The 17,768-nt window shown below is 43.3% G+C and overlaps 1 protein-coding gene and 1 non-coding gene across 5 annotated transcripts in view; one reads left to right on the forward strand and one right to left on the reverse strand.

Moving 5' to 3' along the window:
• herc3 (HECT and RLD domain containing E3 ubiquitin protein ligase 3) overlaps nt 1-17,768 on the forward strand; it is a 35,207-nt gene that overhangs the window by 2,858 nt on the left and 14,581 nt on the right. Inside the window, exons 3-19 of one of the 4 annotated variants that reach the window (XM_036954221.1) lie at nt 1,949-2,108; nt 2,800-2,876; nt 3,013-3,234; nt 3,485-3,576; nt 3,881-4,011; nt 4,211-4,374; nt 5,254-5,327; nt 6,399-6,523; nt 6,773-6,832; nt 8,296-8,407; nt 10,641-10,830; nt 13,773-13,972; nt 14,359-14,472; nt 14,890-14,913; nt 15,005-15,094; nt 15,500-15,670; nt 15,951-16,094. In XM_036954221.1, coding sequence (XP_036810116.1) covers nt 1,949-2,108; nt 2,800-2,876; nt 3,013-3,234; nt 3,485-3,576; nt 3,881-4,011; nt 4,211-4,374; nt 5,254-5,327; nt 6,399-6,523; nt 6,773-6,832; nt 8,296-8,407; nt 10,641-10,830; nt 13,773-13,972; nt 14,359-14,472; nt 14,890-14,913; nt 15,005-15,094; nt 15,500-15,670; nt 15,951-16,094 — 2,150 coding nt within the window. The other 3 variants (XM_036954222.1, XM_036954223.1, XM_036954224.1) reach the window with 3 other exon arrangements.
• Nucleotides 15,192-15,265, reverse strand: trnaa-ugc. The gene has a single exon. It is a non-coding gene; the product is annotated as a tRNA-Ala (tRNA).

Consider the following 17,768-nt stretch of genomic DNA (forward strand, 5'->3'; position numbering starts at 1 on the left):
GTCTATACAGTGTTTGTTTACATTTACAATGTTTGCAAACATTGGAATAAAACAAGCTAATATTTTGGGATCTGATGAGGGTTGACAGTTGCAGAAAGCTCATGACTAATTTATAAGTTATATGTTTCAAGAATCAATGGGTAGGTCTATGTATAATTTACAGTCCAAAATTTAAGCCCAAAAATGGATGCAGCAACTGAAGATTCCCAGTTTTTAAGGTTTCAATGTTAAACGGAGCCAATCTGTTATTTTGTAAATAATCCATTATCGAAACAAGAAAAAAAATCCTTATTTTACCAGGTAAATTGACTGAGAACACATTCTCATTTACAGCAACGACTTGGGGAACAGTTACCGGGAGATGAATGAGCCAATTGGAAGCAGGGGATGATTAGGTGGCCATGAAGGTATGAGGGCCAGATTGGGAATTTAGCCAGGACACCAGGGTTAACACCCCTACTCTTACGATAAATGCCATGGGATCTTTAGTGACCACAGAGAGTCAGGACACCCCTTTAACATTCCACCCGAAAGACGGCACCCTACACAGTGCAATATCCCCAATCACTGCCCTGGGACATTAGGATATTTTGGGGGGGACCCGAGGAAAGAGTGCCTCTTACTGGCCCTCCAACACCACTTCCAGCAGCATCTGGTCTCCCATCCAGGACCAATCCTGCTTAACTGCTTAGCTTCAGAGGCAAGCCAGCAGTGAGATGCAGGGTGGTGTGCTGCTGGCATATAAGACTGAGACTCAATGCCCTATAATAGTATATTTCTGATACACAGGTAGTTTGTATGACGCCGCAGTACAATACTGTATGCTGTGAAATATCTTTCTCCTTTCATCTTATGAGTGGTTTCTACTGTGCTGTGCGTGCCTGCATTCCTATGAAGCTGCTGCTCACAGCTATATCGCATGCAAACCACCACCACTACCACCCAACCACTCTCTAGGCTACATGGTCGGCCACACAGATTTGTGTACAGGAACTGAGGCACGGCAGGAGGAGACTTGTTGGGATGCATTATTTAGTCATCACACACGTGTTCTTGACTTCCAATTCTCAGGCGATATTTAACTATAATTATATCTGCTAAAGTGCTGAGGTAAAATGTATAATGTTAAGGTACATCATTTTTAAGATACAAATTAAATAATTGAATTTGAAAGCAAAGCAGTCTGATGAAACCTATAGGCCTAATGCTGAAACATATTGTTTTTTAAAATAATAAATAAGTACTTTTCTCCAAGAGTGATTGAAAATATTAAGAAATGACTGACATTAACCCCTGTTTATTTTGCATTAATTTCTTCCTAACATGCCTTCATGATAAGTGAAAATGAAATGTGGAGCTAGATAGTTAGAAAGTACTGGGACATTCCAGAAGATGGTTGGTCAGATAGTGTATCCACACTAAATACTTGAAGTGGGTTTGGTCTCTATGGCTTCCAGACAAAGGCCTAGCATAACCTTCCAGAATGCTCAGACTAGAAGATACATTGAGAAAAGACACTTCCTTTTCTCATCCACAGTATAGTCTAAGATGCACCAGTCCTAAAACTGGTACAGGTGTAAGATCTTAATTTGACCAGTTTCTCACCGCAGGAAAATAATCCTGCAGCAACCAGAAATGTGAATTATTGTGTGGGTTATAATTAATGGCTGTTTTTGTAGTGGTTGATAGATTTTTGAGGGCAAATAAAGTCAGAAATTATAAACTTTAGAAGCCTTTTTAATCCTTGAATAGACTACACGTTTGTGTTTCCTGCTATGCAGGACATTTCCTGAAACAACCGGGTGATCAAATTAAGATTGTGCATTTGTAGATGTGGATCGTTCATTCTAAATACTAGTCTTTCTAGAGAGCCTGGCTAAAGTCTGTCATACCCTCGCCTCCTTCCCCACTCCTCCCTCCCCCTTCGTCCCTCCTCCTTACCCTCTAGAACTGGTGGTGGCCCTGGACACCCAGAAGATAGGGGTGGTATCATGCGGCCAGGCCCACTCCATGGCGCTGAATGAGCAGGGCCAGGTGTTTGCCTGGGGGGCCGGTGGAGGGGGTCAGCTGGGACTGGGGACCGCTGAGGAGACCGTCCCAATCCCCAGGTGACCCAGCATGCTAGAACATACATTATTGAAGCTTTGCTGAGGAATAGCCTACTGGAAGAGGTACATGAAAACCAATGGAATTGTGAGAACTGCATGTGATGGCTACGGGCATAGACTTTTTTTAAACCAGACCCGCAACATAGCGAGACTTCCAGGAAGGCTTACGAAACATACCAGGTTGGGTTTGAGAAGTCAATGAGAGAAGTGAGAAATTGGTTAATTTTCTCGAAATCTAAATGCACAACCTGAGATGCTAGCCAATGTCTTCAGTAGTTAAACATGTTATCACTCAAACCTCGTGAAAATGCCAAACTGACGTTTTGATTTTCATCAAAAACAACTTTGTCGAAGGAGTGCCTTTGATTTGACGGCCTGCACATGCACAGTTCGGCGCTAGACGACCGTTCGACCCGATGACGGGTTTCTGCGCATGAGCTTAGCTAGCCAACGTCTCCATGACATCACCTACAGTGTCATCGGTGATTTCTATTTAAGAAGCAGTTTCTGCCCATCTTCATATTGCTGGGAGGGTTACAAAGGCTACAACACGTACGGTGTTCTAGATGTTGACTATACAGGGATTGTAAAGCTAACTGTACATTGCATGTAGTTGGTTAAAATCTGGCAAATACTCCATAGTTGTTCAAGCATTGGCCTCGCAACTCAATGCATCTCCTGTATTTCTCAGGCTGATCAAGAAGCTGTGCGAGCATCGCATCTCTCAAATAATGTGTGGCAACAAGCACTGCATCGCACTCTCTAAAGGTGAGAATGAAGCCAACAGCAACACCTCACACTACCACTGATACTGTAGCGCTACACACCAAAGTTACAATCTTCACAGCTAATGCTAGGTTAATGCCAGGCTAATGCTAGGCTAACCCCCTCTTTTCTCTCCCAGACGGTCAGCTGTTCACGTGGGGCCAGAACTTGAGCGGTCAGCTGGGTTTGGGGAAGGGAGAGCCCAGCACCTTGTCTCCCCAGCCCCTCAAGTCTCTGTCAGGGATCCCCCTGGCTCAGATCACCGCTGGGGGAGACCACAGCTTCGCCCTGTCCCTCTCCGGAGCTGTGTTCGGCTGGGGCAAGAACAGCGCCGGACAGCTGGGGTTAAATGACAAACAGGGTAGGCTAACTAACTTATACGTCTATGAGACATACGTAGAGAGAAGTAATGCACCCCAATAGACGGATGAAGCCTGTTGGACTACAGACCCACTGCTATATGGGTCCAAATGCCCAATCGTTTCTCCGATTATGTGATTAAATGAATGATGGCTTGTAAGCAGTTTATAAGCAGACCTTCATATAAAGCAATGTGATGTTCTGAAGGTAACACGGAATATGTGCACGTGTGTTTTATTTCCTTTCTACAGACCGGTCTGTCCCTTGCCACATCAAGTTCCTCAGATCCCAAAAAGTGGTTTATATCAGCTGTGGAGACGAGCATACAGCTGCCCTCACCAAGGTGAGGAACACAACTGTCCTCCCGCGTATCTGTCTGTTATGTGTTTATAGTCTTGTGATGAAGCTCTCATATAGTCTTCAGATGATGGTGGGTTTTGAGAAAGCACAGTACTGAAAAAGGACCTGCTGTCTCGTAAAACCTTTAATCCATGAACGTGTTCATGCCTTTGAAGAATTCTCATGTTTGTTTTGGAGGGTGAGGAATATGCATGTGGAATTGTATCGAGCTATGACAGACTGTCCTTCAGCATTCCTTCTCACATCCTTTATTGTAATTGAAGCCTCGCTCTGTGTTTGGTTGACAGGATGGGGGTTTGTTTACGTTTGGGGACGGCTCTCGTGGTCAACTGGGTCATGACTCCACCAACAACGAGCCTCTACCCAGACAGGTGCAGGAGCTGATGGGCAGCGAGGTTTCCCAGATTGCCTGTGGCAGGTACTGCACAACGTAGCCTGGTCAGCGTAGCATAACCTAGCAAAGCAAAGCATAGCCTAGCAAAGCATAGCTTAGTATAGCATAGCAGTATAATAGAGTACAGTACAGGTTTACATCAGTTAAGTTATGGTATGACTACTTGCCTTCTCTGTCCTAGATTCCTCATACTCTCTTTCTATCCTCTCTGTCTGGGTTTCAGACACCACACCCTGGCGTTTGTGCCTTCCTCCGGTCTGGTGTATGCTTTCGGGTGTAACACCAATGGTCAGCTGGGCACCGGGACACGAGGTGACATCAAAAGCCCACTTCCTGTCAAAAGCAGCCTCACAGGAAGGCTCACAGGAAGTCCTCGTCATATGTCAGGTAACTGGATGACTCCAGTTGGGAAGAAGAGAATGCAGGGAAATGAGGCAAGGCAGAATCAGGGAGCTGTTGCTTGAGGAAAATGTCCGGCCTGTTGTAGGAGCAAGTCAAAATAGACAAGAGAACGCATAGGACGTTAAATGGAACAGGCACACGAGAGCAAGGACTTGTTCAGAGACATCCACAGCTTATTCAGTGATTCATATAATGTACTGTATATAAAACTATGACTGTAGGGAGGAAGATCACTAGATCACTATAATACGCATATTAACCATGCGTATTAAAAGTCTATGAATGGGATAAATTCAATGTTCAAAGAATGAAATAGTATCAAAATATCCCCATGTGGTAAAATGTTTGACATTATTTCAGCACTGATTGATGGTCTTTGAGGCGGATTGCTTAGCTTGTATTGCTTTCCTGCCATCTAGTGGACTAAATCAAAATCTAGGGAGCTTCTCGGTGTAGGGCAGCGTTTCCCAAACTGGGGAACCCAGGGGGTGCACATTTAGTTATTTGCCCTAGCACTACACAGCTGGTTCAAATAATCAACTCGTCATCAAGCTTTGGTCCTTTGAATCAGCTGTGTACTAGAGCAAAAACCAAAACATGCACCTTTTGGAGTTTGGAAAATGCTTGTGTAGGGCGAAGATGCCCCTAGACACTGATCTTGGATTAGCATTTTTCCCCCACTAATAGTTAAGATTAGAATGGGGGGGGGGGAAGCTGATCCTCGATCTCTCTCAAGGGGAAACTTCACTCAGGAGCTATTTCCTATAAGCATAAACTGTTCCCGTAAGTCACCACAATGCTGTTGAGCTAGCCGATTTTTAAACCAACAGTCAGTAACTCTTCCCTCTCCTTTCCTCTTTCTAGGGCCTGATCATTATGCCATTACAAAAATCAACTGTGGAGGGGACCATAACTTCCTATTGTACTCAGATGAAAAGGTAAAGGACTTCACATAATCGTTTTTCAGCTTTTGGTCATTAACTGATGTAATAGTACAGGCACCGTATTCATAAAGCATCTCAGAATTGGAGTGATCTAGGATCAGTTTAGCCTTTTAGATCATAATGAATACGATCACATGCACAGGGGGGCACTGATCCTAGATCAGCTCTCTTACTCTGAGACGCTTTATGAGTACAGGCCCAGACATTGAATTGGAAGACATAGAATTTTCTCTTTCAGGGATGGGAAGAATATGCTTTAGACCAGGGTTCTCCACCCTGTTCCTGGAGAGCTACCCTCCTTTAGGTTGTTTATCCAACCCCAGTTGGAACTAACCTGGTTCAGCTTGTCAACCATTTCATTATTAGAATCAGGTGCACTAGATTAGGGTTTTAGTGAAAACCTACAGGACGGTAGCTCTTCAGGAACATGGTTAGAGAGCTCTGCTATAGACCTAGTAGTGAGGAAGGATGCTGATGTGTTTTGTGAGCCAGTTCTAGTTTTCTGCCACTAAGTGGAGCTGTTGCTCCAGTTATTGACCAGCTAGAATGTCTGGATGGTCTCTGCTCTGGACAGAGAGATTTAAGACCAAGGCTATGTCCCAATTATTTGTCCTACCTCCCAGAATGTGCACCTGTTCACTTCCCTTCACTGGTTCAAAAGAAAAGACTGGTGTAATAAATATGGTGAAAACTCCCTCTAGCCGATGCCTCCACCAATCCAGTGCTTTTAGATTTGTGGGAAGTAGTGAATGAGATATTACTGTGATGCACCCCAAGTAGCCTACATCTGTCTACAACGGATATCCTCCTGTTGATTGCCAGGAATGTGACTTGATAACACCAACACACAGATAGATACTCTCTCTACAATGTACTTGGACCTCTCAAAGTATTTATTTTATCTGCAAGTGGGAAAGGGAATGAACCCAAAACACACGTCTCTGGATAGCCTTGTAATGTCTACAGTGGAAGCGCTATCGAGAATATCGTTGCTAAATGTAGTCGGGGACTAGCTGATGTGCTACGTTACCTTGACTCCCCCTGACCCCCTTCTCTCCTCTACAGAGTTCCACCCCTCCTGAAGACTTCCGCGTCACTAACATCAGTAGAAGCATCTCTTTGATTAATGATGCCAGTTTGAATACGTGGAGGATGAAACTCCTAGACAACACAGATTCCACTATCACCAAGTAAGTCAGTGATATGAGTTATTTGTGGATTCGATTTGTCTTGAAAATATTTTTTTGTGAACAATTGTTTATCGTTTCCTATGCGGAGAATGACATTTCTTTTAGCAGGACGATGATCCTGTGGTGACCCTTTTTGGCTTCAGCAGCTGGAAGCTCTATACCACTTTGAAGACTGGTATCTGTTTGATCTTGTTTCAATTGATTGATATCATTTCCTGCATTTATGTCTTGGTCTCCCTCTGCTTTTAGTGACGTCATTCTCCTGCTGTCTTCAACCGCCTGTTGGAACGCCAGCTTCCTGGATGAGAGGTGAGCATTGATCGACAGCCTATCCTGTTCTTTCACCTGTTTGGAAGGAGACCACGAAAGGAAGCCATGAATATTGAGTCACACCCGGTGTCTCTCTCTTATGTCTTGTGGGAAAAGGCAGAGCGTTCACAGAGGACAAAATCATGTCCTTAATGTCCTTGTCCGACCAACACTCATTCCCATCATGTGCCTACAATTCAGAACTGCTGACCTTAGGGGAAGAGACTCCAGGGAAATACTCCTATCTAGACACACTGTACAGACACACAGAGATTCCATTAGAGATCCGTGCGGAGATAAAGTGCAGATGGCGTGTATGAGGGAGGGGTGGCCATTTTGTGCTGATTCTCTGCCAGATGCCTATCACTTCATGGGAACGACCCTAGTTCCGAGCCCATCAGCGTAATGGTGTCCTCTAGACTAGAGAAGACCAATAAGCACCTTACTGTATGTCCTGCTCTCTCTGCTAAAGCAGCCTGTCCTAAAAATCTACTGGATTTAACAGTTATATAAAACACTGGCAGGTTAAGCCATTAGCTCAACCGAGAGGGAGAGAAACTGACAATGTGTTGCTGGTAGTATGTTATGTTCCCAATCGCACATCTGTTATTGTTTGTAGAGGTCACTCATTTGTGATGGCATCATGTGGGCCGCCCAAGAACGTCTGCACGGTGTTCCTAAAACGAATTGTCTCAATTTGGACCCTTAGAGTATGAAACACACACACACACGGCATGCCACAAAGCTGCCTGATTCCGGTGGGTACAGAAGCACTGTTCCCTAGCTAGCATAACGCCTCTCTACTTGTTAGTGCTTATCGTTCCGGTCGGAGTCTCTGTTTACCAAACAGTCACACAAAGCCAAATCTGGTTTATTATGGCTGAATTATTATTATTTTTTATCAATATCTGGAGGTTGTCTGTAAATAGTCGCTGTCCTTCATGCCTTTGAGTTTTCTGGGCTTTGTGGTGTTTCTCTCTCTCTCTCACACACAACACCCCTGGCAGAGTTCACAAGATAAAGCAGTGAATGTGGTTTGGAATGGGCTTAAATACATGGAGGCTCTGACTAGACTTAATATATGGTCCCTGTTCATCCCTAGGTCTGTGTGTGTGTGTGTGTGTGTTTTTGTTTAGGTCTTCGAGCTCTATACCCTGCAGTGAGCTCACACAACTGCCACGTGCCCAGAAGCTAGAGACTCTATCTAACCCAGAGGAACGTGTTGTGTGTTCTATTCATCAATGGTTCTACACAAATTCCTGGATTTAGTCCATCCGTTTATTTATATCTCTGCTGATGTGTTTTTAAAGGGATGTTCTTGTATTTTGAGCGGAACTTCCCTTTTAAGCGCCACAGTTAAAAGTGATGAAAAGTCTGGGTAGTTTATCATGGGTTTCTCTGTTTGGTAATTTTTTGGGGGGATTGGTCTTAAAGGCTATTTTGTTCTTTGTTTGTTCCCCCAGTGATGACAGCCATTTTAAGACCAACCCTAAAGTCCCTGGCATCGATCTCAACTCAGTCCGCCTGCTGTTTGAGACACTCAGTAAACCGCCCTTCGCCAGACTATTGGAGCAGGTAACGACTCTTGTGTACCATGTCTTATCCCAATACCTGAAAGCGGGACCCTCCCTATGCTCAAAAACCAGGGTATGCATAGTTAAAGTGGCCTCCTTCCATCATCTGTACTGATATGAAAACACAGTGAAAAGCAATATGAATGATGACCACTGGGTTTCAGGTCTTTGGTTCTTTCACATAGGAGCAGGTGAAAGAAAGAAGATGAGGAGAAAACACTTTAGGCACTAAAGGTACACTATGTAGAAATCGCTCAGCCATTTCCTGGTTTGTAAAATTCAAATAGTTTGCATGATTTTAGTTTACGTGACACAACAAGCAAGTATAGTGTAGGTAATCATTGTTCCATCTAAACCGCTGTGAAATATATTTTCCATAACCACAAATATTGGTACACATAGATCTACCGCTTCTTAACTTGCTTACAATGACAGATCAATAACTCACATTTATATGTACATTTGGTTGGGTCGCCCAAAAAGTGACATATTGCAGCTTTAAAGATGGAATCTGCAGTAGGGGGAAGCAGCGCCACTGGCCACCCCACCACCGTGAGGAGCGTCGCGCTGCATGAGAAAAAAAGAAGTACATGTGCTCTTCTATTGCGCGTGCAGTGATGTCTGATGGGAAAAAACTGTTGTTTGCAGTAACTTGTAATATAGCAAACGGACGTGGCTGTTTCACCATTAAATATTCTAGATTTCATTGAGATGTACCCCAGGTTTTGACTATCTAGCTACTTGGTTCTATCCATCTACTCATAAACGTGTTATGGCTGAGGCCGGTAGATTTGAACTGAGCGAAATAATGGCATTTACAAATCCCCTTTACAGGGTCATTGTCATGGCAACCCTATCATACAGAGTCATGGTTTATGTTTTGACTCAAATGCAATATTTTAGTCCAAGGACACAAAGCCTTGTCTGTCTGTCAACATACTGACTCAGATCTCTAGCCACTTTAATAATTAAAAATTGAATGCAATAAACGTGTCACTTTAAACAATGGCACTTTATATAATATTTACATACCCTACATTACTCATCTCATATGTATATACTGTACTCTATACCATCTACTGCATCTTGTCTATGCCGTTCGGCCATTACTCATCCATATATTTGTATCTACATATTCTTATTCATTCCTTTACACTTGTGTGTACAAGGTAGTTGTTGTGAAATTGTTAGATTACTTGTTAGATATTACTGCACGGTCGGAACTAGAAGCACAAGCTTCAAAAGGGTTTTTCAGCTGTCCCATAGGAGAACCCTTTTTGGTTCCATGTAGATTCATTCATCTGTGAAAAGGGTTCTACATGGAACTCAAAAGGGTTATACCAGGAACCAAAAAGGGTTCTCCTATGGGGACAGCCAAAGAATCCTTTAAGGTTCTAGATGGCATCTTTTTTTTCTAGGAGTGTACGGCGTCTGTTAGACCTAGCCAGCAGCACTTTGGACTGAGCTATGTAGTAGAGTAAAATAGGGGTGTTCAGGGTACACCGCCCCCCTACGCTTTGTTTTGATGGCTGGAGAGTATCATAGGCCACAGCATTGAATTCCCATGCCACATATGAACTATGTCCCCCGTTGACTTCTGAAATGGTACAGCACACTTTACGCATCATCTCAGTAAGATCAGCACATACTCTGCTGGGTTTTGATGGTTTCACGCAGAATGCCTACTGGACTGAGGTCATGCAGTTCAGAGCTAGCTAGCCCACTAATAATATGTTAGGGATTTTGGGGCTTCTCAATCTAACTTGATTTATTGTGTTCTATAAAGATCAGGCAGCATTAGCAACCAGCCAACCACAGGAGGCCTCTCCCAAAACATTTTCCTGTGATGTTTTTGTCCCTTTGCCGAGTCCAGCTAATCCTTTAGATTTTGTAAAAAGCTATCCTTGTTCCGACATAAAAAAAAATAGATATATTGTATCATTTTGGTACAGTATTGCAATGTTGAAAATACATTTCTTAGTCAATATGAAGTATCTCAATTCTTCACCATCGGTCAGTCACAGTTTAAATTTATAAAACTTCAGGTACTCTACTTAACTCATATCGTAATATACTCATTTAGTTACATCTGCATTAGCAAATGAAAATAACAAGCATTGTGATGTACAGTGAACCGGTTGTACGGACAGCTGTTAGGTGATATTTTGATGGATGATTTTAAAGTGATGTATCCATCTCTCTCTCCCTCCATCCATGTGTCTCTGTCCTGCCAGGCCACTAAGAGTTTTGAGAGCCTGCTGATCCCCCAGCTGCCCTGCTCTCCCCCTGACGTTGAGGCCATGAGGATCTACCTGATCCTGTCGGAGTGTCCCGCCCTGCACGACTCCAAGAACTACATCACCCTCACCATCCCCCTAGCCATGGCCATACTCCGCCTGGATGCCAACCCCAGCAAAGTGCTTGGTAGGGGGGCAACATAGTTGCATTTCAAGCACACACACATGCACAATCACATGTTAATGTACTATGTACAACATAGTTGCATTTCAAGCACACACACATGCACAATCACATGTTAATGTACTATGTACATTGCATGCACACAGACACCCATACGTGCGCACGCACACACACATTGACGGGGCTGTGGTGCACCAGGTCGAGAGCTTCAAGTTCCTGTGTGTCTACATCACTAAGGATCTATCATGGTCCACACAAACCAACACAGTCGTGGCGGGGCACGACAACACCTCTTCCCCCTCAGGAGGCTGAAAAGATTTGGCATGGGCCCTTAGATTCTTAAAGTTTTTAGAGCTGCACCATTGAGAGCATCTTGACTGGCTGCATCACCACTTGCTTATGGCAACTGCTTGGCATCTAGCCTCAAGGCGCTACAGAGGGTAGTGCGTATGGCCCTGTACATCACTGGGGCCGAGCTCCCTGCCATCCAGGACCTCTATACCAGGCGGTGTCAGAGGAAGGCCCTAAAAATTATTAAAGACTCCAGCCACCCAAGTCATAGCATGTTCTCTCTGCTATCGCACAGCAAGCGGTACCAATGCACCAAGTCTGGAAACAACAGGAACCTGAACTGCTTCTAATCCCCAAGCCATAAGACTGTTAAATAGTAATCAATAGCTACCTGGACTATCTGCATTGACCCTCCTTTGCACAAACTCTTGACTCATCACACATGCTGCTCTTGCTGTTTATCTATCCTGTGGCCTAGTCACTTTATCCCTACCTACAGTTGAAGTCAGAAGTTTACATACACTTAGGTTGGAGTCATTATTAAAACTAGTTTTTCAACCACTCCACAAATGTCTTGTTAACAAACTATAGATTTGGCAAGTTGATTAGGACATCTACTTTGTGCATGACACAAGTCATTTTTCCAACAATTGTTTACAGACAGATTATTTCACTTATAATTCACTGAATCACAATTCCAGTAGGTCAGAAGTTTACATTAAGTTGACTGTGCATTTAAACAGCTTGGAAAATTCCAGAAAATTATGTCATGGCTTTAAAAGCTTCTGATAGGCTAATTGACAACATTTGAGTAAATTGGTGGTGTACCTGTGGATGTATTTCAAGGCCTACCTTCACACTCAGTGCCTCTTTGCTTGACATCATGGGAGAATCAAAAGAAATCAGCCAAGACAAAATTGTAGACTTCCACAAGTCTGGTTCATCCTTGGGAGCAATTTCCAAACGCCTGAAGTTACCACGTTCATCTGTACAAACAATTGAATGCAAGTATAAACACCATGGGACCACGCAGCCGTCATACCGCTCAGGAAGGAGACGCGTTCTGTCTCCTAGAGATGAACGCACTTTGGTGTGAAAAGTGCAAATCAATCCCAGAACAACAGCAAAGGATCTTGTGAAGATGCTGGAGGAAACGGGTACAAAAGTATATATCCACAGTAAAATGAATCCTATATCGACATAACCTAAAAGGCCACTCAGCAAGGAAGAAGCCACTGCTTCAAAACCTCCATACAAATGGTTTGCAACTGCACATGGGGACAAAGATCGTACTTTTTGGAGAAATGTCCTCTGTTTGGCCATAATAACCATTGTTATGTTTGGAGGAAAAATGGGGAGGCTTGCAAGCCGAAGAACACCATTCCAATCGTGAAGCACGGGGGTGGCAGCATCATGTTGTGGGGGTGCTTTGCTGCAGGAGGGACTGGTGCACTTCACAAAATAGATGGCATTATGAAGAGGAAGGAAGGAAAATGTTGTGGATATTTTGAAGCAACATCTCAAGACATCAGTCGGGAAGTTAAAGCTTGGTCGCAAATGGGTCTTCCAAATGGACAATGACCCCAAGCATACTTCCAAAGTTTTGGCAAAATGGCTTAAGGACAACAAAGTCTATAGAAACTTTGTGGGCAGAACTGAAGAAGCATGTGCGATCAAGGAGGCCTACAATCCTGACTTAGTTACACCAGTTCTGCCAGGAGGAATGGGCCAAAATTCACTCAACTTATTCACTCAACTTATTTAACCCAAGTTAAACAATTTAAAGGCAATGCTACCAAATGCTAATTGAGTGTATGTAAACTTCTGACCCACTGGGAATGTGATGAAAGAAATAAAAGCTGTAGTAAATCATTCTCTCTACTGTTATTCTGACATTTCACATTCTTAAAATAAAGTGGTGATCCTAACTGACCTAAGACGGGGAATTTTTACTAGGATTAAATGTCAGGAATTGTGAAACTGAGTTTAAATGTATTTGGCTAAGGTGTATGTAAACTTCCGACTTCCACTGTATATGTACATATCTACCTCAATTACCCTGTATCCCTGCACATCGACTCGGTACTGGTACCCTGTGTTTATAGCCAAGTTATCGTTACTCATTGTATATTTACTCCTGGGGTTATCTTTCTATTACTTTGTTATTTTATTTTTCTCTCTGCGTTGTTGGGAAGGGCTGTAAGTAAGCATTTCACTGTTAGTCCACGCTTCTTGTTTACGAAGCATGCAGGCTCACCGGCGCACAGACAAATACCCTCATGCACACAAATGTGCTGAACAGTGTTTGATACTGTATACCCTGTACACCTCAGTCTACCACAAATACTCTTTCTCCATACTGCACAGTCAGTCCCAGGAAAATGGCAGTTATACAACTGTCATAATGGTATTCACTTCATGTGTACAGTGCATCACATGGCACTTCTGTCATACTTTTAAATATGCAGTGTCACTGCAGGTTCCCTGTGTTATATTCTGGATCCCCGTAGATAACTGGTGGTTTGTTATATTCGGGATCCCCGTAGATAACTGGCGGTGTGTTATATTCTGGATCCCCGTAGATAATTGGTGGTGTGTTATATTCGGGATCCCCGCAGATAATTGGTGGTGTGTTATATTCGGGATCCCCGCAGATAACTGGTGGTGTGTTATATTCTGGATCCCCGCAGATAACTGGTGGTGCCTGGTGGATGGCGGTGTGTTCTCCAGGCTGGTGGACATGTATAAGAGCATCGTGGTGTTCTTGTTAACTGGAGGAAAGGCCCTGCTCGTCCCTGTCTTCCTAGAAAACTACACCAGTGCCACGCTAAAGCTTCTAGAGAAACTTCATAAGGTAACGTTTCCTGCTAATGCTCATGGGGAAACTTCATTAGCTCATTCTTTACATAAAAGTTTCTCTAGATACTTCACAAGTTAGTTTTATACTAAAGCTTGTGGAGAAACTTCAAGAGGTGTTATGATTCCCGGCCTTAAACAGGTCTACTGTGCGAATAGGAGCCTTAGGTTAGGAACACATGAGTTGTCCTTTTTTTAAAGAATGTCGGTAATGCAAAAAATAAGTTTACAGAATTGTGGGAAAATATCAAGTATGCATGATATCCTTTTATATATAAATGTATCAAACCTCAAGAGACTTCCTGGTATAAAAGAAAGGTAAACAGTCATAATGATGAGTGTGTGTGTTCTGAGCAGGGCTGTTGTGCTGCTGTGTGTGTCCAGGTTAACCTGAAGGCCGGGCATGTGGAGTACAACCGCTTCTATATCCCTGACATCACCACCCTGGTAGACATCCAGGAAGACTACCTCAAGTGGTTTCTTAGTAAAGCAGAGATTGTGAGTAATGGAGATCTCTACGTCTCTCTCTCTTGTGACGATGTCGTCCTGTGGAATTTAATGTGTGTGTGTGTCCAATTATCTAATTCTCATCCTAATCCAATGGGATGCTACTCTCACAGACGAGCCCCCTAGCCCCTACCCCTCTTCCCTCCCTCTTTCTCCCTGCATAGTAGAATCTGTCGAACTGTGTAGGCCCTTTCTAGGAAGAGCACAGAGACTTTGTTGTCCCCACCCTCATATTTTCACCTTTGTGCCTTGTAGCTCTGGCCAATGTCTCAGTAAACTGGTATAGCTAGACAGCTATGCCCCTGCCACCAGCTGTCAATCTGAATACACTGTTATGATCCTCTACAATATAGTTTTCATGGGTAATTTGGACAAAACTGAGTTGATGATTATAATTTTGTTTTTCAGAAAATGAGAACACCAGCAGTACAGGTATACAGGCTGTTTTCTAATCAAATGAGTGTAAATGCCACGTTATCTATATGCTCTTCAAACGATAACGTTTCTCTTTTCATCCATTCAGAGCTCAGTGACTTTATGTGCCTACCCGTTCATACTGAACGCCCAAGCCAAGACCACCATGCTGCAAACTGACGCTGAGCTACAGATGCAGGTAACAGCCAGGATGGGAAAATATACATGTACATTTTTACAGATGCTCTGGCACAGAGCGACTTATAGTAGTGAGTGCATACGTTTTCATTAGTAATAGTCCCTTGTGGGAATCGAACCCACAACCCTGGCATTGCAAGTGCCATGCTCTACCAACTGAGCCACACGGGACCGTTATATAAAAGTTTCCCACTGTTAACTCAAAGTTTGAAACTGATTTATGTTGACATTTGCCGTGATAAAATAACTTGTTTTTATAGACAATGTAAGAATGAATCATGTCCCTTGGAGACCATTTAATTGCAATGGTCTTTTTTTAAACACTTGATGTAAAAAAAAAAAATAATAATAATAATTTCCATCTCTCCTACACATATTATTTCCCCTGTCTGTGACCTTTTCCAAGATGGCGGTGAGCGGGGCCAACATGCATAACGTTTTCATGCTGCTGACGCTGGAACCCCTCCTGGCGCGGAACCCCTTCCTGGTGCTCCACGTACGCAGGGACCACTTAGTGAGCGACGCGCTGAGAGAGCTCACCATCTACTCTGACGTCGACCTCAAGAAGCCCCTCAAGGTCTGAGTTCAGCACCTCTCAGGGTCACAAAGGTCATGTAGTGTGTCGTAAATAGACATGGAAAGATTTTTTTTAGGAGAGATCTTTGTAATCAAAGAGAAATAAGATAACACCACTAATCATCAATTGTTTGTCAACGGCTGCACACTGTTGTTAGTGCCACTTGAATTACAGGAACTAAGGCCATATCACTTGAAGATGAGAAAGTGATTGACAGAGTATTTGGGCTCAGTTAGTGCCACTTTAATTACAGGAACTAAGGCCCTCTCTCCCCCTCTAGGTGATCTTTGATGGGGAGGAGGCGGTGGATGCAGGGGGGGTAACCAAGGAGTTCTTCCTACTGCTGTTGAAGGAGCTGATGGACCCTGTGTACGGCATGTTCACCCAGTACACCCAGTCCAACCTGCTCTGGTTCTCTGATAAAGTGAGTCATGTACCACTCAGTGGAGGCTGCTGAGGGAAGGCTCATAATAATGGCTGGAACAGAGCAAATGGAATCGCATCAAACACAAGGAAACCATGTGTTTAATGTAGTTCATACCATTCCACCTATTCCTCACCAGCCATTACCACGAGCCCGTCCTCCCCAATTAAGGTGCCACCAACCTCCTGTGTGACCGCTTCTACTTCACAACACTGTACAACTAACCACGATCTTACTGTACATATAGGGCTGATGGCATTCATAACATGATATAATAAAACCGTGAACCACTCACACTGCACAACACTGTAACACTAACAAATGTTGATAACTGAACATATCTAACTGTAATTATAAACTGGGTGGTTCGAGCCCTGAATGCTGATTGGCTGACAGCCGTGATATATCAGACCGTATACCACGGGTATGACCGAACATGTATTTTTACTGTTCTAATTACATTAGTAACCAGTTTATAATAGCAATAAGGCACCTCCGCGTTGCGTTGTGCATAAGAACAGCCCTTAGCCGTGGTATATTGGCCATATACCACAACCCGCCGAGGTGCCTTATTGCTTAAATATAGTGCTGATGTTACTCATAATTCTGTGTAAAAAAATAAAATGCTAAATAAATAAAACACTGTACTCGAAAAGGGACGTAGTATTAAATATTTCTTGCAAGTGCATTGGAGTATAGTACATGATTCAAGAGAAGTGTATTAAATGCCTTCACTGACCTTGGCAACGGTTGCTAGAGGAACAAAATAAAAAAGGGAAGTGTTGCAAGCGAACAGTGTAGTAGTCTATTGAATAACTGTTTTTTTATGTCTCCAGGTAAGAACACATTCTCTTACAGTAATGACAATCTCTAACCGTTAATGGGGTACTGTGACATCATAGAATTGGCTCTTTGTAGAAAACCAATGTTAGTCTGTCTGACATGCATCCTAATTGGCCCACTATTCCCTATATAGTGCTCTATGCCATTTGGGACACAGACCCTATCTATTGTATGAAGCAACACCAAGGTCATATTAGTTGTCAAATCTCTTCTACTCATGTTCTGGAAGCCAGCCAACCGCCTCAACATGTCAGAAGGGTCAATTTTATTATCTTCTAAATCTAAACAACATTATGCATTTTCAAAGCCAAACAAGGTCACAAACAACGTTTCAAAATATTTCCAAATGCTCTGAATAGACACGGTTGGTCTTGGTTACCTGAGTGTTTACCGGTGTCTCGTAAGGTCTTTTGTCTGTATTTCAATGACCTTTGTTAACCCCCCGACCCAGGCTTGGCTGTGTGGCCTGGCCATTGTGCTGTAAGTTGGATACATTCTATTGTGTGAAGGGACATGCCACTAGGCCAGAAAGGTCATATTTGTTGTGGTTTGTTGAGGGTAGAAATAATTATTGTATTGAAATATGAACCGCTTATGTAATGAGAGCCGTCCTATCGGAGTGAGTTGGCGTAGGTCAGCGTTTTTCCAGGAAAAGGGACACCCATGCGAAGCAAAGCGACATCGGGAACGTTCACTCACGTATACAAAATAGCACCCTGGGTCGTGGGAATATTAATGAATGTCAAAACCCTTTGACACTCGCAATTGACAGTAGTGATTTGAAGGAGGAACTCAAACAGGTCTATAACAACAAAATGAAGCTGAATGGCC

The sequence above is a fragment of the Oncorhynchus mykiss genome, chromosome 19 (genome assembly GCF_013265735.2).
Source record: "Oncorhynchus mykiss isolate Arlee chromosome 19, USDA_OmykA_1.1, whole genome shotgun sequence".
Classification (NCBI taxonomy): Eukaryota; Metazoa; Chordata; class Actinopteri; order Salmoniformes; family Salmonidae; genus Oncorhynchus; species Oncorhynchus mykiss.